Source organism: Podarcis melisellensis (assembly GCF_964234715.1).
Source record: "Podarcis melisellensis genome assembly, chromosome: 2".
NCBI classification, from domain to species: Eukaryota; Metazoa; Chordata; class Lepidosauria; order Squamata; family Lacertidae; genus Podarcis; species Podarcis melisellensis.
In genome coordinates this window covers 48,488,843-48,511,628 of record NC_138529.1, presented here as the reverse complement: position 1 = coordinate 48,511,628, position 22,786 = coordinate 48,488,843, and the positions used below count along the sequence as shown (strand labels likewise).

Genomic DNA, 22,786 nt, shown 5'->3' with positions numbered 1-22,786 from the left:
ATAACGTCTGTAGCTAATGTTTCCTAAAGGAGGGCATGGTGAGATCTGTTTTAAAAATAAGCCCTCATTGGCCCATGTTTTCTAGGAATTCTAGGCTGGTTTTGAATATTTCACTTACAGAAAAGGCAATTGGGTAGATTATGGTAGATCAGCTACAAATTCTTAATGGACTGCCCCTCAACTTTTAATAATGCATACATTCATTATATTATTTGTATGCTGCCTTGCCACAGTTCAAACCAGGTTCAAGGCAGTTTACAACATGGGAAAATTACATAGCTACAACATAACATAAGTAGTCATAAAAATAAATAAAACATTTAAAAGGACACAAACAAACTGAACAATTTTGACATAAATTTTAAAAATATAAAATAAAATAAATAAAATAAAATAAACAACTCCCACCCTAGCCCAAGAGTCTGATCAGCACCCTCAGCTTTTTGTAGCTGGGTCAGTCAGGGCCCTACCCTCCCAGCCCAGGTGGAAAAGGCCTTCAAGGCAGGATGTAGGTCTTCCAGGACTGACAGCCAAGATGGTCTCTGGTGGGCCCCTCCCTCCCATGCCAAGAGGGCAGGGGAGCAGGTCTTCCAGGACTCACAGCAATGATAAATAGTCTTCATGATTATGCAACACCATCTCAGATAATGCTGGCTCCTGCCAGTAGGATCAGTATACTCTGTTTCTCCTTCAACACAAGCATTACTTACATGCCATTATTGGGAACCTCATTTGTGCCCACTTAATTAAGACTTGGTGAACTAAGCCCTCTCTAGATTTACCACATTCATTAGAAACCATTTTCCTCAAACTATTTAGGGGAAATTCTGGTCTATCAAAAACAAATATTTTTTTTTCATGGGGCGCATTTAGATTCCTTGCTCAGTTGCATTACCTATAAATTTTTCAGCTCATCCCTAGATTGTACAGGAATGCAGGGTGCTTACCAATTGTGAGGATAAATGAATTTTACATTGCCTGTATGATAAATTTCTTTTCATCATGTAAAAGCAATTATGTAAAAGAATGTTCTTGAAATGACCACCATTAGTTGTAAAACTGCCATGAACTGCATGGACGGCAGATTTATCACTAGAGGAGAAAGGTCTAATATAACAGGTAAAATTCATTAGAAAGCGGCTTTCTTATTAGCTAAAGGTTCCTTCCCACTTGCCTGCAACTTATATTCAGAGTTTTTTTAAAGCCAAAGAACCTAAGTCCAACATAACCAGTGGTTTCCTTAAAGTTCTCTAGTTTAAAATACATCTTGCCTTTCAACAGTGAGTGGCTGTGGTAGGAGTCTCAATTAAACCACCTATCTGTTTTTCTCCAAAGCATGCTATAGCTTTGCTGAATTGTGCTCTCTTTTTGACAAAGTCTCTAATTTATTTTAGTATTTAATCAACTGCAACTACAGAAATGGCTCTCCCTGGCTTGCTTCAGATTTTTTTTTATTTTTTTTTACAAAGTCACGTACCTCATCCATGACAGTATGAATGAATTGGTAGTGAGAACCAGCCCCAGACATAATGATCTCAACAGGATCTGTTTGTCTTGGATTGTAAAATCTTGATTTTCCAGAGTTCCTCATCACAGAGGAAACCTACACAAGTTGAAGCAGGGTCCCCTCTTCATAAGGTCACCTTTCAATTCACAGAGGGTTATGGGATGAAGGGCTGAGCTTCAATACATTAGTATTGTAGACAGCTGCTGGAACATCTGAAGAGGGCAATAATCTCTTTTGCATGGTCGTGGACAGATACCAAGGGCACATTTGAGAAATAAGGTCACATTTTGAATATTTACTATATGGCTTGTTTAGTGGTTGCAAATGTTCTCTTAAGTTGTGCTTCCTAATGATATGCTAAGAAATCTCACAAACTGTGACTAAGCTTTAATAATGGGGTAGAGGAAAATGGTGGGAGACCTGAATTGATTTACCCCGTCTCTCTAGCTGCTTGTCTTTGTTCCAGCATTTTGAAACAGTTTACCACAGGTAGAATCACACAATATATTCTGTGGCAACTAACACATCAAAAGAGTTCACTCTGTATTAAATGCTGAGCATGGTAGAATGCCAGAGGTCAGCAGCTGTCACCTCAAAGTACTGGCCTACTTTTCCCAGGTTTAAACAAAACCTTGAGGTAGGAAAGCAGCAATAACGATTTATATATTGTTAAATTCATAATGGGGGAAACTTCTTCTTTTGAAAGTTAGTCAAATTGATTTAAATTTTACCTCTCTGAGACAGGTAATACCACCGGGCGAAGTCTAGGAAAAAGTAAGAAAACAATTTAACAAAAAAAGACTACATACACTTTTTTCTTTTCGTTTCAATGTAAAGCTGGATGGGATCTATTCTTGATGTGAAGAGGACCCTATTTTCTATATGATATGTTTGATTCTTGTTCATTGGATGTGTGACATTTCTCATTGCATGGCCCTGCCGTCTTCCCCAGATGGTAGTATCAAATGCAAGGCGTCCCTCTCCCTCATATGAAACCATATGACGATGAATGACAGTACATAAACAGGAAGGCAGCATGCTTTTAGTCATGCAACCATGCAATCAGCAGGAAAGCTCACAAAGAAAGAGGACAGAGCAGAAGAGTTTTGAGGAACGGTGATCCCAGACACTGTGCTAATAAAAATCTTTCGGAGACTTAAGATACGTGTTGTGCAATTTGAAACATCTGTTAAAGAAACTGGAAAGGTTCCCCTTTTCAAGAATAGAAAGCTTTAATCTTCTGTTTTCTGGTCAGCACTTTTAAGCAGCTATAGGAAGGAAGAGTGATTTATGCAAAGGAAGCAACCCCAGGTACATTTCAGCTTTACTAACCAAAGTCATCAGAATAATTACATTTTTATAGCAATAGCTCAATGCAATGCAGATTTTTTTTGGGGGGGGAATAGAAATATTAGTAATTAAGTAGAAAAGATAAGACCATTTCCCCCCCTTTGGAGTTAATTCACACCCAACATTCCATGTCTCAGTTCAAAATCCTGTAAATTAGATTGCAGTCAACTCCCATGGGAAAAATACAATGAATTAGCAGCAACTTTCACAATATACTAAGAGCCAACCCCTTTTCATTCTTCCATTCATGGAACAGAGGTCCACTTCTGTGGAGATTCAACTTCATTGCCATTGCTTTGCTCCCTTTCACTGTATGTTAGGTGAGACCCTTAACATATGAAGCACCTTCTCAGTTTCCACTTTCATCACATTCTCCAGACCACAACAACCAGTTTTTCCCCATCCCTTGAAAGCCACTAAATAAGTCTCCCGTGGATTGCTTATATACATCATTTGTCCGAGTGCAACCTGTGGTGTTGCATGAATGTGTTGCAATTTACAGCCCCCTTGGAATTGGACAAAAATTCTATTAACACTCTCAGTAGGGGCATACACAATTTAATCAACCACAAAGAACAAATTCTGTCTTAACCCAGGGTGGAAGAAACTCCAAGTGTAGTCAAAAGTTAGGGCATGTGTGAAGAAAACTTGTATTCTTAACTGTCTGCCGTGCTATTTGCAAGGTCACTTTGCACCAGCACCGTTAACTGCAGTTTGCAAAATCCTACATATATTGCTCGTGTGAATTCCATTTTAAGAATGTGAGAAGCATGAATTGGGTGATAGTACTGCAGTATTATTTCTGTTTCCTCCAGCACACACTCACAAACACACACATGTAACAAAGAGAAAATCAGATTAATTCTAGCTTAATTGAGCTATAACTACATTCATGCTGCAGCTCATTTCTTATGCTTTTTGACAAATAGGTAAATAAAAATGTGATCTGCTGTATTAACACACTGTATAAAACAGATTACATTCTGAATTCCTGCTGATAACGCACACAGTGAGTGACATTCTACTTAACATGTGCATTTCCTGGTTTGTTGTTGTTTTTGCAGCTGCTGTTTTTGCAGATTATAAGGACAAAGACTAAAACAAAGAGAGAGAGAAATACTACAGTAAGTTTAAGGTAAAAAGCCCACATGACATTTGGCATTTGGAGTTTTTGGAAACAAAACAGATACACAGAATTCTGATGTTGTCAGTCAGGTTACTTTGCCTTTAATAGGAAAAGTTAGCTAGGAGTATGAATAAAAAACACCACAATGAAGGTTCCAAAGGGGAAATACAGAAATCCTATTAGTGTGGGTTTTTACAGAAATAGGTTTGTGACTATTATAAACTTCTTCACAAATCTCTGCCTCCCTCATCTCATTTCGGTACCAATACCAAGTAGGGATTTTTCTCTAGCTCCCTGTAGGCTAGAAACAGTCAGGAAATATTTTGAAAAACAATTCACAGTGAGAGGTACAATATATTGGAAATGGTTAGGGATATGCTTTTAAAAATGTTTGTTTCTTTGTTTTCAGGTCATTCGTAAGAATAGGTACTGATTGTTAGAGGGAATTCAGAACCCCCTAGCATGGTTCAATGTTCAGCTCAGAGATTAATTTGAGTTAGGTCTTATTGCTAGAGTTCATGTAAAACATTAGAACTAAGATCTGCTAAGGAATCCCTGCTGGAAACTAGATACTTTATCATGGTCTCAGTTATCTCTGTGGAAGCTACAATGTGTGGATTGGCCTACTGTAATGTGTTCTGCTTGAATATAATTCAGAAACTTAGACTGGTGAAGAATGCATCTGCCCAATGTGTGAGAATTAGCCTAGTCATTTTACACCTGTGGTATAAAGTTGCATAGGTTACCAGTTTTCCTTAACCCAAGGTGGCTTGAACCTATAAAACTCAACATGGATTATTTCAGGGAAAGACTTCATGCATATGGATTTCCCCAAAGCTTAAGATCAGACAATGAAGCCCTACTTCAGGTTTCAGCAAGACTGAAAATTTGCAATTTTACACCACTCTTCATCAAAACTGACACCAAGAGGTTTCAGAAGGTTAAAAATGCCTTACAAATTATGAAACCCACATATACTAATGCATAAAACCTAAATTGTGATCCCTCATTGACGATTCATTCAGTGAAGGGGAAAGAATCCCCAATGGAAGAAGTGCAATAATAAATCTCTTCTTCAGCCCTCAAGAAGTTCCAAATCCAAGAAGCAAAACAATATATATGGCGGTATGAAAATGAGGGACAAAGGTTAATCTGGATGGGATGACAGGCCTCTTCCTTTCTCAGAAAGGGGTGCTGGAAGAAGAGGCTTTTGCTTTTGGAGTACTGGTCCAATTGGTCCTTGATGGCTTCATGTGACAGGCCTGTTCAAATATGATTCCCTAAATCAGAAATGGTAATATTTTCACCTTGTGAAGATTTACATAATAAAAAACCAAAATATTAATAAATAAGTTAACAGTAAGTACTCAGGATTCTTCAATTCAATTTCACACGCACTATCTATATCTATATATCTATAAATACTTGGCAAAGTTAGCAACTAGTGGAAGTCCACAGTTCCTACAATGGAAGACCTATTGGTTCATTGAGCTCAAACAGTGGCAACAAGCAGAAATTCAGCTCACTGCTTCTCCTACTTCCCAGCCTTGACCTTGGGCTTGCCCACACTTCTGCTCATCCTCTGCCTAGAAAGCACAGGTCTGAGTGCTTTTGTGTTTGCCCCATAGCTTTCCCCTGGGAAACTCACTCTTTACCACTGAAACAGAACAAATAACAATGGTCTGATTCAGCAATAAACTATGGGTTTTCCTGGAGGAAAGCAGGGAGGCAAACGGATATGTGGATGAGCCCATTAATCACCCATGCACTGTTAGTACATAGGCATTCCAAATTGCATTAGACAAGGTTTCTTTAACATTCAGCTCACATGTATGTTTGTGTGTGTCTATATGTGGACTAGAAGTGTCTTGACCTCATTTGCATTTGCCCTAATTGTCAGGTATCTACCGTAGTTGCTCTGGTTATTTTACATGAACCTTCCTTTGAAGGAAGCAAATAGAGAAATTGGTTTGCTGGTAATTTAGTATTCTGACACCCTCCCTTGTATTTTACAAGAGATATTTTTCTCTTCTATTCTTCAGGGCCACTTTTTGTAAGATGCACATTTTCATTCTGCCAGAGAGTTTCTGCCATCCAATCCCACAAAATGAGCATCTGTGGCCTCTGCTCCCTTGCAGGAGAAAGGTGGCTGTGCATAAAAGAGCTGTTTCAGATCCTTCTGTTCTATATCTTTTTGGTCTATCTTGAATGAATTAAAATCTCAATTACTCTGATTTCCCCCTCCATTTAAATATGCTTGAATTTTCCTAGTGGAGTCACAACAGTATAATTTGTGGCACTAATAAATCCTCATTTTTAGGAGCTGCCAGTGATAATATGAACAATATGTTCACTTGGCTATGCCTCTGAATCTAAGGATGTAACTCTTTACATTTCACATACTGAAAGAAAATGACAAAGTGGTAAATTGGGGGTGTACCAATCACTAAAGCAAAAATGAAACAAAAAGCCTATTTAGTTAACAAATGTTTCCGCAGTTGAACATGTTTTGCATGTATTATTGGCCTCCAGAACCACTCTCCTCCCTCTTCCCCTTCAGCTCTACAGGAAGTCCCCTCTTCAAGTACTTCCCCTTCACCCAGGAACTATGCACATAGAGGTTTTGATGAAAGAGGTTTTGATGAAAAAGAATCAAAATTTCAAAAGGAAATAATAAATAATGAGTACAAAATTTTATCTAAAATGTATAAAATGTTGCTGGAATGGTACACAAAAGATGAGGAAGTTAAATCGGTTATGATACACCGGGCCAGAGATTTGGGTCATAATATACAGTTCAATGACTGGATAAAATTATGGAATGAAAATATAAAATTTACGGCATGCACTGCGTTAAAGGAAAATGTTATGAAAATGGTTTATAGATGGTATATTGCACCCGTAAAATTGGCAAAAATGTATAAAACATGTAATAAGTGTTGGAAATGTAAAGAAAAAGAGGGAAAATTTTACCATATGTGGTGGGATTGTAAGAAGGTGAAGGGTTTCTGGGAATTGATATATAATGAGTTGAAAAAGATGTTGAAATATACATTTGTTAATAAACCAGAGGCCTTTCTTTTAGGAATAGTAGGAAATGAGATAAATAGAAAGGACTGTAAACTTTTCCAATACGCAGTAACTGCAGCGAGAATACTACTGGCCCAAAAATGGAAACAGGAACAACTACCGACGTTAGAAGAATGGAGAATGAAACTGATGGACTATGCAGAATTAGATAAACTAACGGGAAAGATCAGATATCTATGTGACCAAAAGTTCATCGAAGATTGGGGAAAATTTTCAGATTATTTGAAATGTATATGTGATGAGCAAACAACGCTAGTGGGATTTCAAGAAGCTCTGTGAATGTTGAGGAATATTGTGTTGAAGAAAAATAAGAGGGTGAAGGTATATAAAATGCAATATAAAAATTAGGAAATGTGTAATTAAAAAATTGAATAATGGATGATTGTTAGAGAGGCTGAAGGAAGTCCAAAAGAGAAAATATGTGATAAATTTGGATTGGATATTATAGATGTATGTTGGAAAATTAATAAAAAATATTTATTAAAAAAAGGAACTATGCACATAGGAGGGGAAACGATTAAGCAGTCCTGTGCTGTAATTGGCAGCCTCCTGTGACTGCTTTTCAATTTAATAATATTTTATACTACCTTTCAAACATATTGTCAAAGTAGCTTAAAACAAAATATCAAAACATCAGGGGATTGGACATGTGCCTCATATCTAGTTTGGTTCCCATATTGCAAGTCAAAAGCTTGGAATCTAGGGGAAACTACCCTATCAATTCTGTATCTTTTATATTCTATTGAACAGATGTACACTGTTTATGTTGCTGTGAATGAGATCAGAAACCATCATTCAGTATACAATGCTAAACTAACTTTGGCTCTTAAAAGTGTACCTATAGATTGAACTCTCAGAGGTTAACAACACTCTCTTATTACTCAGACAGCCCAACAAAGAGGCTGAATAAATCCAGTAATTCAGCGGCCCTGTTAGCTAATACATTTCTTTTATGGCCTGGGTGGGTGATATGATCCTTTATAAAAGTCAGGATTGCAATGCAGTACACACAGTGACTAAAGCAAATATAAATGAAGAGATATAAGTCGTGCATGAGGGATTTCCTGTTCTATTGAAATTGCTTTTTCCACTTAACCCCAGAAATATGAGAATTATCCACCTGTATAAAAGCAAGGGATTGTTATAATGTCTCATGCATGCCTCTCTCATTGAATATAACTTCTCTAATTTTGCACTGCCTGAAGAATAGCCCCCTACCACCTCTGACCAGTTTGGTAAAGCAGAGCAATTTGTTTGCACAGCTTATCTGGCGTTAACCCCATAGTGCAATCCTGTGGGAACTGCCAAGAATACAAAATGCATTAGCAAGCATTTACTCCCTGTGCTACTCCCTGAACAGTAGCTGCACAATATGGTTAGAATACTCTTCTCTTTCCAAAATAAATTTATTAATTTTTCCACAGGAAAAACCCACAAGCAAACAAACAAACAAACATGCAAACACAGACAAACCATCGAGGAATTATCATATTCATCTTCTGAGTGCTACATCCATTCTCTTCACTTTGCCAATACATTTTGGTTTGGCCTTTGATCTGTGGATTTACTTTTAATACACTTCATTTCCAATAAAGGGAATTTCAGTTTCATTATTTGATTGCTACAAATGACCTATTGAAATATACGAGTATGAATATTTTTCAAATTACTCCCTATTGGCTCAAGAAAACCATTTAGCTAATTAAGTGAATAATAAATTATCATCAAAATAAGACAATAGCAAGTGACCCTGCTGCTCTTTCTCATATTTACTCAGCAGGACTCATTGATCTCTGCACTTCATTAGTAAAGAATAAAGTATGTTTGATCACAAAAAATGTGAAATTTCATCACGATAGGACAAACAAATGCAGAGTGCAATAAAAATTGATAGCGTCATGGTTTCTTCCTCTCACAATAGCAGCCTTGGTAGGCCAAGAAAAGTCATCCTGCACAACTGTCCCATTTTAAGTGGGACATCTCAGATTGACAGAAGCTGCCCTGACTTCTGATCCCAATCCCCGACGTCCCATTTTGGCTTCATGCTCTGGCCATGCCAGAGCACAGAACCAAAAGGGTGGCAGTTTTTGTGTCCCGCCTTATGGCGTGAGTCATGTGGGATCACAAAACAGAAGGTAAACTTACAGTACCTTGACCCCAAAGGTCACCACTCTTTGGCACACCTTTGGCCCAGGCTGCGGAGGAGGATGACGAAGGTGTAGGGGGGGGCACATAATGGAGATTTATTTATTCATAGTTTGTTGGGCTTCAAATTATTCCAACATGCCCAGTGGGTGATCGCTCTTGACATTCCTCTGAATCTAAGACAGGCTCTCAGTAGTCTCTCAGCAGTAGCATTGCTGCTGCATACCAGAAGAGGGAGGGGTGCAGTGGTAGCCAGTCAGGACTTTACAGACACACCAAGAGGAACACCAAATTGGCTGAGAGGCAATTACTGCCACTTTCCACTCTATTTTACTTGGTGAGCCACTCACACCTCAATTATAGGAGTCCCACCACCCAACATTTTGTGCCCACAATTTCTTACATAGTCCAGCATTCATAGATATCCTAGATATTTTAAGTCTTCAAAACATTTCACATGCACAATCTCAGAAACTTTTCTAACAAAAAATATCTTATTTATTATTTGCATTTTCCAATCACCTTATAACATGAGTTTCTAGGCAGCATACATAATTAGAGGGAGTGCATGGTGCCGCGGTCAAAACCACTGAGCCTCTTGGGCTTGCTGATTGGAAGGTCAGCAGTTTGAATCTGTACAATGGGGTGAGCTCTGATTGCTCTGCCCCACCTTCTACCAACCTAGCTGCTTGAAAGCACACCAGTGCAAGTACCTAAATAGGTACTGCTGTGGTGGGAAGGTAAATGGCATTTTTGTGTGCTCTGGCTTCCATCATGGTGTTCTGGTGCACCAGAAATGATTTAGTCATGCTAGCCACCTGACCCGGAAAGCTGTCTGTGGACAAATGCCAGCTCCCTCAGCCTGAAAAGGGAGATGAGCACCACACCCCATAGTTGCCCTTGACTGAACTTAACTGTCCAGGAATCCTTTACCTTTACCTTTACCTTATCTTACACAATTAGGTTTAAACAGAATTGTGGGGGAAGAAGTACTATGGAAAAGGATCTCTCAGTTGTAGCCACCCTCCAACCTTCAGATTCAGGGGGACTCAGAGGTTGGCTATTATTGTCAAGGACTGGAATGCCCGCTTGGCCCCACAACTGTGGGTGCCCGGGGCCATGGGTGCAATACAGCATGCATGGCCCTGGTGCCAAATGTGTGGGTGCCCAGCCCCTTCATGGGGAATTTTGTGGGTGCTCGGGCACCCAAGGCCCCAGGGAGTGGGCACCTATGGTCAAGGACAACCTACTGGCCCCTTTGGGCACTGCTGGCTAGAGATTCCTTAAGTATTAATGATGCTGTTAATTCATCGTACCAAAGCACAGACACTTGCATTTCTTATTGAAACAATGTGCTATTTACACCTACCCATTTGTCACACTGTTTGTGTAAAAGCTGATATTAGGCCTATTAAACTATCCTAGATATTCTCTACACGCAGATAACTCATATGGCGCTTCCAAGGGATACCCCTTGGAACATTAGTTCAGCTTTATGTGCCATCTGTGGAGCGTAACCCTTGTGAAAGATGTGAGTTCAGCGGCATTGGTGAAACAAGAAGACACTATCATAACTCAAAATTAACTCGAAGTACAGAGTGAAATATTAAAATGCTTGGAGGGGGACTTGTATTGTTCATTGTCCATGGGTGTATTGCTGATGGTACATAATCTCTGAAGGATAATCACTGCTTATGGAAACCAGGTCTAGCAATGTGAGAAGTCTGTCTTCTGAATCTACCATAAGAGAGCCTGAATTCAGAAGTGGGCTGTTCTTTAACAGCCACTGAGCGCCCTACAGATGACTCATTTGCTAACACTGGAATTGCTTTCCACAGGAGTGCTATCCCAAGGTAATGATTATAGGGGTACAAGGGTTATACAGAGTTCCTCTGAGATGTTTGGAAATTGCTGAGCTCATTTTTCAAATCTGCTGTGGGATCACACAGTCGCTGAAGCACACTTCAGGAATTCATGAGCCACTAACAAAAGGCACTGCACACCTAATAACTAATATAATGTAATAAAGGCCAAAGGCTTTTTAAAGGGACAATTTAGAGCTGCCACACAGTATGCAATCAGAATTTGTGTGCAAAGTGTGCACCATTACTGCACACCTGTGCATTTTCCTTGTGTTCATGCTTCCTTGCTTAGATTCACATATTAAAGCAGCTTGGGAGAAAATTCTCAGAAATCCAAGGCAGACCTTTTAACATCACAGTAATCCAAGTTTATGCACCAACTACTGGTGCTGAAGAAATTGAAATAAATTATTATTATTATTATTATTATTATTATTATTATTATTATTATTATTAATGTTTTGGATATATTCCTAGTATTATCCTACCAGATTTGCTGATATGATCTGAGTATAGAATCATAAAATTGTAGAGATGGAAAGGACCCTGAGGGTCACCTAATCCAAAACCCTAATTAATCTTCACGTTTGTATTGATACATACATGAACGATAACATACATTTATTGAAGTAATTTCTGCTTAGCGGCTTGCTCATTTCACCATTTGAAGAAGCACTGGAAGGAAGAGATGAGGAACAGCTAATAGAGATACTAAACTCTGCCCCTGAGCAGAAAGATCTTCAGAGACAGAGAACCAGCTAATGAAAATGTACTGACTACTGAAGAAAATAAAGCTGCTGGGCCCTTAAGATCCATTATGTAGTTCTGACAGGTTTTTGAAGAGATTATTTTTGTTAGGTATTGCACTTTAACACTGAAGCTAGGCCATGTACAAGTAATACCAAGTAATTGATTCAAAACAATTACTAACTAAAGGTTATACTATCAAAAATTTGCTACCACCTAAATGTATATAAATGTATAGACTTGGGTTGAGGGTTATACTCATTCTGTACTGAGATATATACATTCTGTATATTTAGGAATATAGATATTGCCTAGATCAGACCAGAGATCCATCTAGCTCAGCCTTTGGTAACCTGGTGCCCTCCCAAAGCTGTCTGGCTCCAATTCCCATAATCTCTGACCATGTTTCTTGCTGGTTAGGGATGATGGGAGCTGTAGTTTAAAACAACAGCTTAGGGAATGCTCGTCTAGCATGACTCCAGCTATAGCCAGACAGATATCCTTTGGAAGCCCACAGCCAAGATGTAATGTTGTCTCTGGGATACTGTCCCTAAACATGGAGATTTTATTCTTAGTATTTATGTTTAACAGCTATTGATTGCAAAAGTAATTCAATAAATTCTAAGGCTACTGTCCATGTGGATATTCAGTTTCCTCCCACGTAATCGAACTATGTGGAATCTGGTTGCTGGAAATAGTAACCCACCAACACCTCTGTTTGTTTGCTTGATTTGATGGTGGGGAACATATAACCTGCCAGGGGATGTTACACTCCATAGTTAGTACTCCCGTCTGTCCCAGCCATCATGGCCAATGGTCCTGACAGATGGGAACTGTCCAACATCATCTTAAGGGCCACAATTTTCCCATCTGTGGTTTAGATTAGGATTAGGTCCCATCTCGTCCTGGAATAATTTTGGGGGATCCAGATTACAGTGTTGTAGTCCAGTATGAATGGAGTTGGGAACTAGCCATCAGGCGCAACACAGTTTCTGTTTTAGTAGAGACCTCAGGGCGCCTCTTCTTACTTCAGGCTGTGCTAGAACTGTAGGAGCAGAAACTGAAAAGCACTTGGAAGCCTGAAAAGAGTATGCAACCAAGGGCTGGTCACAGGTCTCAAACTGTGATCCATTTTTATAAGTAGATCTGAGAGACTCTCCACAATGTCCTTAATAAATGAAGCCCTCACCCAAGCACTCTGAATTATGAATGAAGTAATTCAGCTTTAATTGTTTTTCACTTTCTTGGAAAGGTTAGAATGAACTACCTATGAAGAGCCCAGATAATGCATTGCAAACGAATGCCTTATTCCCTGCAGAACTCTTGTAGTTAATAAGGGTTTGACCTCATTGAAAAGCACCTTAGACATGTAGAGTTTCTTGATTTATTAATGCCTTGGATTTCGTTGTGTCAGCATGTTTTAAGCATCTGGGCAGAAAAATGAAGGAAGCAAATGGCAAATGGTAAATATAATGGATTGAACTGAGGCATCAGAAGTGATTGCCTAACCGAAGGGCAGGCAATCTTTGTGATATCAGAGTTCTTGTGAATGAAGCAATTCTGGGGACAGGGATGGAATGATGAACACCTTTCTGCTTGCATTTCAAAGATGAAGTCAATTTCTGACCCAGGATCAGGCGTCTGTATTTTATCTCACTGTGCGACAGACAGAACAAAGATGGATGTAATGACAACTTGCCTGCTATGGATGAAGCTCCCAGTGGTGCATTTCAATTCAGCACATGCGGATTAAGCTCTAACTCACTCAAATGAGGGGATTTTGTTCTCCAGCACCAGCTCTGCATTTTCTCCACACTGATGTAAATTAACTGCAGAACATTCAAGACAATGCAACAATGATAAAAAAGAAGAAAACTAAGAATTGGAAGTTGGGCTTTTCAGTCAGGAGGGTCTCCTCCATACATAGAGAAAAAAGGAGAAACATGAGAGTGAATGCAGCAGCATGGGACCTACTTAGATATGGTCTGATCCTAGGCCCTAGGGGGTATCTACATCTATACTGGAACTGGTTATGATGTTTCCATTGTTTTAGCACTTGTTATTTGTTGCCCTGGATTCCTTTGGGATGCAGGGCAGGATATAAATTTAATAAATAAAATAAAATACTACTACATCTACTCTGGTCTTTCCAACCCAACTGGCACTGTGTGTTTCCTTATCATTAAAGAATTAATAATCAAAAATTGAACTAGCTAAGTTTACTTAATTTAACATATGAACATAAAGCATGGGTGGAAGTAAGTGTCACACTATTATAAATGTTCAGCCTATGCAAGCATTTCAGCTTGACAGATGGAACAATTCTCCAGTGGGGGCGGCAAACGGGGAGGAGAGAGGGGAAAGCCCTGTTGCACAAGTGGAAACTTGTGCGCTGATGAGGTTTGTTGGGTGAATGCTGCCTAATAATAAGTCATCTTTGGAAGAACAGAATGAAAAAAGAAGGTGCAACATGGAAACTGGTCTCAAGCATATATACCTTTTGTAAATCTCTATTTACTCTTATTTGTGTCTGTGCAAAAATGTCAGCTAGCTCGATTTAGGGGAGATGAGATCTGTGCTTTGGAAGTGCATTTAAGAAATGAAGATTATTTTGTCAGCAGTATAAAAAAGATTGGAGAATACAGAAACTAAATGTGATATAGAAAAGTTACTGAGTTTGATGACTTGATATGCCAGTTTCCTGGTTACTTGTTACCGAAAGATGGTGTAGCACAGAATAATGGCTAAAAGTGGGAGCTGTGAGCTGGGAAGACCCTGACTCATTTCAGCCACAAATGTATTACAGCAGCCTAAACAACCCACTGGGGGTTTTCAGCCTTAAGCACCCTCCTCCCAATTCAGATATGGTATCAGTAGCCAGCTCAGTAGGAAAGAGTAGCAAGATAATGTATATGAAATCCTTTGAACACTTTTAGCCTACATGAGTAGCATCATAATCATTATTATCCTTGGAATATGATCATAAAGAAAAGATAGCCTTTGCTGATGAAAGACAAAGTAAGCTTAAAGAGCAGTTTGGTAGCACTCAGGAAAATATGTGGCAGGTGGGGTGAGGAGCTGCAGCTGCAAGGAAGGAAATAAGTTCATTCCAATAAAATACAGGAAGAATTAACAGAAGGACTCAGGAACTAAAGCATGTGGGAGAGAGACTGGATGACAAAAAGGGTTTATCTGTAGCATAAAAAGCAGATGGGAACGGACCCAACATTTGCATCAAGAACAAGTGATTGCAGGCATTACCCAGGAACTTCTCAGAGGGAATGTTATCTCACTGCTCACTGATTTCTGCTCACCAATCCTGTCACAGCAATGCCTCTCTAAAATATCCAACTTCTCTAGCCCTCCATCTTGTCAGAGTGGGGAGACTATGTTTCCCCTCAACCAAGTCTGACACACAAACTGAGCAAACCAAAGCTGTCTCTCAGAGAAACTGAAGAACTCAAGTAGTAGTTAGCACTGTGACAGCTTAACAAGAGCTGTTAAGCTAATTTCCTTAGGTAGGTGCAACTCTTGTGATTGGCTGTGCCCAAGGACCTGGAAACAGAACTCCATAAATATCAATATGGTCCCTGTATCCCAGAGGTGCATAAACTTTTCCCATTCAAAGGCCACATTTCCTGAGGGCAACTTCTAAGGGCTGTATGCCGGTGGCAGACAGAGCCAAAGGCAAAAGTGAGTGGGGCCAGAAGTAAAAGTGGGCAGGGCAACCAATGCGAATCTTACCTTTCTACAGTTAGCTACATTCCAGACCTGTATCAAAGGTTTCTACATATGCATACACAGCACAAAGAAAGTGAGGAAAGCAAGTTGGCTTGCTTCCTGGAGAGGAAAGGGCGTGAGCTGGCTGTTACTTCATCTCTGTAACTAAAATAACTCCTAGTCCTGGGGAAGGGGGGGACACACCTACTCCAAGGTGTGAGGGATGAACAGGATAGGGGCAGTAGTAGCTAGTGATCAGATCCAGGAAAGGATACTTCTTTGTCATCCGTGAAAGGGATTTTGTTCAGGAACCCATATTTCTATTGGTCAGGCAAAATAACTGATGAAAGGCATGGTTTGTTGTTGTTTAGTTGTTTAGTCGTGTCCGACTCTTCGTGACCCCATGGACCAGAGAACGCCAGGCACCTCTGTCCTCCACTGCCTCCCGCAGTTTGGTCAAACTCATGCTGGTAACCTCGAAAACACTATCCAACCATCTCGTCCTCTGCCGTCCCCTTCTCCTTGTGCCCTCCATCTTTCCCAACATCAGGGTCTTCTCCAGGGAGTCTTCTCTTCTCATGAGGTGGCCAAAGTACTGGAGCCTCAGCTTCACAATCTGTCCTTCCAGTGAGCATTCAGGGTTGATTTCCTTCAGTATGGAGAGGTTTGATCTTCTTGTAGTCCATGGGACTCTCAAGAGTCTCCTCCAGCACCATAATTCAAAAGCATCAATTCTTCGGCGATCAGCCTTCTTTATGGTCCAGCTCTCACTTCCATACATCACTACTGGGAAAACCATAGCTTTAACTATACAAACCTTTGTTGGCAAGGTGATGTCTCTACTTCTCAAGATGCTGTCTAGGCCTGTCATTGCCCTTCTCCCAAGAAGCAGGCGTCTTTTAATTTCGTGGCTGCTGTCACCATCTGCAGTGATCATTGAGCCTAAGAAAGTAAAATCTCTCACTACCTCCATTTCTTCCCCTTCTATTTGCCAGGAGGTGATGGGACCAGTGGCCATGATCTTCTTTTTTTGATGTTGAGCTTCAGACCATATTTTGCGCTCTCCTCTTTCACCCTCATTAAAAGGTTCTTTAATTCCTCCTCACTTTCTGCCATCAAGGTTGTGTCATCTGCATATCTGAGGTTGTTGATATTTCTTCCGGCAATCTTAATTCTGGCTAGGGATTCATCCAGCCCAGCCTTTCGCATGATGAATTCTGCATATAAGTTAAATAAGCAGGGAGACAAAATACAGCCTTGTCGTACTCCTTTCCCAATTTTGAACCAATCAGTTGTTCCATATCCAGTTCTAACTGTAGCTTCTTGTCCCACATAGAGATTTCTCAGGAGACAGATGAGGTGATCTGGCACTCCCATGTCTTTAAGAACTTGCCATAGTTTGCCGTGGTCGACACAGTCAAAGGCTTTTGCATAGTCAATGAAGCAGAAGTAGATGTCTTTCTGGAACTCTCTAGCTTTTTCCATAATCCAGCGCATGTTTGCAATTTGGTCTCTGGTTCCTCTGCCTCTTCTAAATCCAGCTTGCACTTCTGGGAGTTCTCGGTCCACATACTGCTTGAGCCTTCCTTGTAGAATTTTAAGCATAACCTTGCTAGCGTGTGAAATGAGTGCAATTGTGCGGTAGTTGGAGCATTCTTTGGCACTGCCCTTCTTTGGGATTGGGATGTAGACTGATCTTCTCCAATCTTCTGGCCACTGCTGAGTTTTCCAAACTTGCTGGCATATTGAGTGTAGCACCTTAACAGCATCATCTTTTAAAATTTTAAATAGTTCAGCTGGAATACCATCACTTCCACTGGCCTTGTTATTTGCAGTGCTTTCTAAGGCCCATTTGACTTCACTTTCCAGGATGTCTGGCTCAAGGTCAGCAACCACACTACCTGGGGTATACGAGACATCCATTTCTTTCTGGTATAATTCCTCTGTGTATTCTTGCCACCTCTTCTTGATGTCTTCTGCTTCTGTTAGGTCCTTTCCACTTTTGTCCTTTATTATGGAAATCTTTGTACGAAATGTTCCTTTCATATCTCCAATTTTCTTGAACAGATCTCTGGTTCTTCCCATTCTATTGCTTTCCTCTATTTCTTTGCATTGCTCGTTTAAGAAGGTCTTCTTGTCTCTCCTTGCTATTCTTTGGAAATCTGCATTCAATTTCCTGTATCTTTCACCATCTCCCTCGCATTTTGCTTGCCTTCTCTCCTCCGCTATTTGTAAGGCCTCATTGGACAGCCACTTTGCTTTCTTGCATTTCCTTTTCATTGGGATGGTTTTCGTTGCTGCCTCCTGTATAATGTTACGAGCCTCCATCCATAGTTCTTCAGGCATTCTGTCCACCAAATCTAAATCCTTAAACCTGTTCCTCACTTCCACTGTGTATTCATAAGGGATTTGACTTAGATTGTATCTTACCGGCCCAGTGGTTTTTCCTACTTTCTTCAGTTTAAGTTTGAATTTTGCTATAAGAAGCTGATGATCTGAAGCACAGTCAGCTCCAGGTCTTGTTTTTGCTGACTGTATAGAGCTTCTCCATCTTTGGCTGCAGAGAATATAATCAATCTGATTTCGATGCTGCCCATCTGGTGATGTCCATGTGTAGTCGTCTCTTGTGTTGTTGGAAAAGCGTGTTTGTGATGACCAGCTTGTTCTCTTGACAGAACTCTATTAGCCTTTGCCCTGCTTCGTTTTGATCTCCAAGGCCAAACTTGCCAGTTGTTCCTTTTATCTCTTGACTCCCTACTTTAGCATTCCAATCCCCTATAATGAGAAGAACATCCTTCTTTGGTGTCACTTCTATAATGTCTTGTAAGTCTTCATAGAATTGGTCAATTTCAATATATTCATATTTCTATTGGTCAGGCAAAATAACTGATGAAAGGCATGGTACTAGGTAGCAAAGCAGGTGCCAGAGATGTCAGCAGCAGAAAGTCAAAAGAGAGAGACCCAATGGCTCTAGTGAGAGACTAAGGACTCATCCACACTTGCACTTGCCCCCTGCCTAAAACACATGGGTCCAAGAGGTTTTGCCCTTGCCCCACTGCTTTTCCCTGAAGAAAACCCATTTACCGTTCGTTCCAATACAGCACTAAATATCAGGTTTCCCTGGGGGAAAGAGGCATAGCAAACAAAGGATCCCTAACAACAATATATGGGCTTGTGGTTAATTGAACTAATAGAGAGTATTGGTCCAGGATGTTAATGTAAAACGGAGGTGGAATTTCGTTAATAGCACAACTTTGGAATTTCCTCACAGGTAAGCAGGCACAGAGGGAAAGTGGGATGGTAGAACCAAAGTGACCACGCAGGCTCTGAAAAATAATGTTTGGGTGGAAATTCAGCCAAAGTTAACCACTTTTAAGTCTGATTGAGTTCAGTGGGGGGGTTAAGCTTGTGCTTGAATCTCTCCAGCAAAAATCAATGTAAAAGTGCTTGACTTTGGCTGGATTGTGCCCATTGACATTTGTAGCATTTCTCTTTGTTTCTTCTACATTGGTCTCAAAGGAAGAAAGTTTAGTCAGATTAAACAAGCCTTTAAGCTAACAGGGACCCTTGCTGTCAGTTCAGGGCTCAAATGTTTAGTTTTAAAGCCCTTGCAAGGTAATGATGTTTGAGACAATCATGTTTGATTTAAATTGACCATATAATTGTTCTGAGCCCCCCTAGTCAAATATCCTCAACAAAACTGGATTTATCTGTTTGCCATGCAGTTTCTGCAGCCAGAGGGCAAGACTGTTGATGGAATTGAAGCAATTAATGGATACATTTATTTGGTACTAAACTGCACAGGAGTAGGGCTAAGCCAAAAGTAGACCTTTGGTCACACACATCTCTGCAGTACCTAGAACACAAACAGCTTGGCCTGAGCATTTATAATGAGAGTATAAAACACAACTATGGGATTACACAATTTACCTATTAACAGCACTGAAAGTCATGGAAATTACTCACTGGTAGGAGAGGAAGGAGGAAAAAAGGTGCTGAAAGCTATGTTTAGTCCAAGTTGACCAAATGCTGCACTATGTCTCTTGTGGCAATTTGAAAACTGACACATTTATTATGGTACAGGATTTTACGGACTGGAGTATATTTCATCAGATGCATGAAGTTGTATACTCAGTTGGAAGGTGGCATGTATACTCCCTGGGAATGTAAGCAGTGAGGTCAAAGGGAAATGAAAATTTAAAAGTACAGTTAGATACTGGAGGATGGTGTTGGAAATAATTAATGGAATATTTCAACTTAAAATAGAACCACTGGCATGCCTCTTAAATTTATGTAGTTCAAGACTGTGCATCATTATAAAAGGAAATGGAAGCCTTAAACATACTGGGTTGTAACCAACTAAAACCACTGCAATCAATGGAACCTAACTTAGTCATCTCTAGCAATTTCAATGGGGCTGTTTTGAGGATGACTAACACTGGATACAGCCCACTTACAATAGCAGGAATAGTGCTTGCAAAAGCCGAAAAAAGTAAACAATGCCTCAACAAGATGGAATTATTGTGAATATAGGCCATTAAATTGAGATAATTTTGTCAGCTTTTAAAATAAACTTTATGAATTACAGAGGTCCATTTCTCCAGCCTCCATGACTACCTAGTCATAACAAGGCAGTAACAGCAAATTCCTGAATCAGAAGAAGGTTGCGCAGGTAAGTTTAATTTGGGGATAAATCACACAAATCATAATCATACCACCCAAACCAACAACTTTTAGAAGGCTCAAAGGTCAGCTGAGTTCAGAAAGCTGAATTCCTAATAATTTGTCTAGGGTCGTAGTTTCACAATATGGCACACTGACACTTGGTGCTTTCCGTTCCCTCCAGTCCTCCAATCCCTTAAGCACCCTGTAATCTTGGCAGTGCCAACCCTCTGTTCCAACATTCAATGCTATATCAACACAAAGACAGAAGATTGTAATCATACATTTTTGCAGTGGTTGTTTCAATCCTTTGGAGGCCTCTCAGAATACATCCCTAGCTTGATGAGGAACTGCATGCACAAATAGGTGCTGTGCCTCAGTATCCTCTCCTGCTCCACACATATACCCCACTCCCACCCTGATAATGATGCTAATTTGGGCTGTGCTCACTGCTCCCCTGACCCAAGCAGCTCTTTGACACTATTGCAGACTATCTGATGGGGGGGGGGTATAACAATTGCAACTCTGGCTACTGCATGCTGAATCGTTGTGTGGGGGTGTGTGCACGCGCGCATGCGCATTCATGAATGCAAAAGTATCCACTGATTGTTCCAATTATGCATTACACTGGAAAAATAAAAGCAGCTTGTATAAATTTGCCTTTTACAACCACTTCCGAGAGGCCTCCTGAACATTACTTCCATTTAAATTAAACCTGCACACTCGTTGCTGGTTTGGGAAGCAGTGTGTAGACGTTAGTCACAATCCATATGTATCCTGTATCTATCCTGTTGTTTCTGATGAAATACTGTATTTTAATGGATTTCCCCCCATATTCAACGTGAATTGAGAAAAAGAGTGACCATGCTTTGTTTAAGTAGTGTGTTAAAGATACTATAGTAATTTGGCAGCTTTGATTCCCAAGCCAGAAATCATAGTTCCACTGATATGGCCTATTCTCCCCCCAAACCACGTTCTGTTCAATCCAATTTAGTTTAGTTTCCTTTGTAGGGGGAAGGAGGAAGGGGACTGAATACACAAACCTTTGTGCAAGGTATCTGGCTGTTAAAAAAATGGGAATTCACATCTATCTTATTGAATGCAAAAGGCAACATCTAATTTCAATGCTTATCCAATTAATGTGCACAGTTCCTAAAAGCAAGTTTATCCAATACATTCCACGGAATTCCTACAGATATCCAAGACTGTATGGCAGAAAAGTAGAAAGCTCCAGAGAAATAAAGGAACACATTTCATGCATCCCTAGCTGTTAGCAAGATGTTTGTTGTGTCATTATGGTGCATCTAGAGTACATCCCACAACCCCCATAGTATTATATCTCCATGTTTCATATAAGTTAGTCTTAGCAAAAATGTTTATTGCACTGAAATTCATAAAGAAGAAGAGAAAAACCAGTTTTGCATTTTGCAATTACCGCGTAACGCAAAATTCATCAGGCGAGAATTTAATCTGTTTGGTTTCAAATATCTTACAGACTGCAGACTGCACATAACTAAGTCTTCCAATGTATCTGAGAAGAGCCTGTTAGTCTTCGTTTGCATTTAGAATTTATTTTGTTCATGCCTTTCATTTTTCATCTGTATAAATTTTGATTAAATGTCTCAGTCAAGTAGAGCTGCACAGAATATTCAGTATCCCAAGGGAACAAAAAGGTAAAAGCCAGAGAGGGGAAATGCGCTGTTTTGCCTTAATGCCAGAAAATTACATGAGCTACAAAACTATTTGAAAAATGCCCTGGTTTATTTCAGGGTATTTATTTTTTAATCATTTTAATCATGTGTGCATTTGGTTTTACCCTTGGGGTGCATAATTCTTGCTTCTCTCTCATTCTACTCCAACCCTCAAGACTTCTGATGCAAACCGGGGCTGAAACAGATGTACAGGTGTCTCCCCACTTGTGTGCAATCAACACGTGCTCCATTTTTGGTGCTAAAATGGGGCGGGGGCAGAACTGGGTAGGGTTGGAACAGGGGAATCCCCACTTGCACGTGTCCTGGTACAGAATCCCCATGAAAGTGGGGATTCCCCTGTAATCAATAGCCCAAGCAGCTTAGTTTACTTACAGTTCTATAGTATACTTGCTTGAAATAGTGGTTTTAATGCAAAGAGGGCATGATCAGAAAGTTTAAACAAATCATTCAATCGTACCTTATAACTGACTTTGTAGCACTCTTGAATTTGAAACACAGTAGCCTCTGTTTATAGTTTTTGGCAAAATCTATGCAGTACTGTACAATAAAGTGCATTATAAAGTCTCCTCTAGTATTATGGTTTGATCAATGACTTGTTAAGTGTTTGCTCCAAACCAGCTGTGCTTTTGGGCACTTATCATCCAGGTTCATCAAGTTCCAGACACGTTCCCTTGTTCTATTTACAAACCATAAGTTTAAAATGTGCTGTTCCTCCCGTTGGCAAAGACTGAAAAGGATGGTGCCATGGGTACTCATTAAATCAGTTAGCAAAGCTGATCAGTGCTCAGAGTGGCTATTCCTGACATGACTGTTCCTAAGACAAAAAGACACTGCCAGTTGGATTGTTAATTGTAACTGCATAAAA

The 22,786-nt window shown here is 40.0% G+C and overlaps 1 protein-coding gene across 11 annotated transcripts in view; it reads right to left on the bottom strand.

Moving 5' to 3' along the window:
• Positions 1-22,786, bottom strand: part of LOC309363121 (A-type potassium channel modulatory protein KCNIP1) — a 552,464-nt gene that overhangs the window by 26,271 nt on the left and 503,407 nt on the right. For 3 of the 11 annotated variants that reach the window (XM_081899205.1, XM_081899212.1, XM_081899214.1), the window contains exon 2: positions 2,239-2,271. The exons of the other annotated variants lie outside the window; for them this stretch is intronic. In XM_081899205.1, the coding sequence (XP_081755331.1) occupies positions 2,239-2,271 (33 nt within the window). The remainder of the gene's footprint in view (positions 1-2,238; positions 2,272-22,786) is intronic. 11 annotated transcript variants of the gene reach the window in all.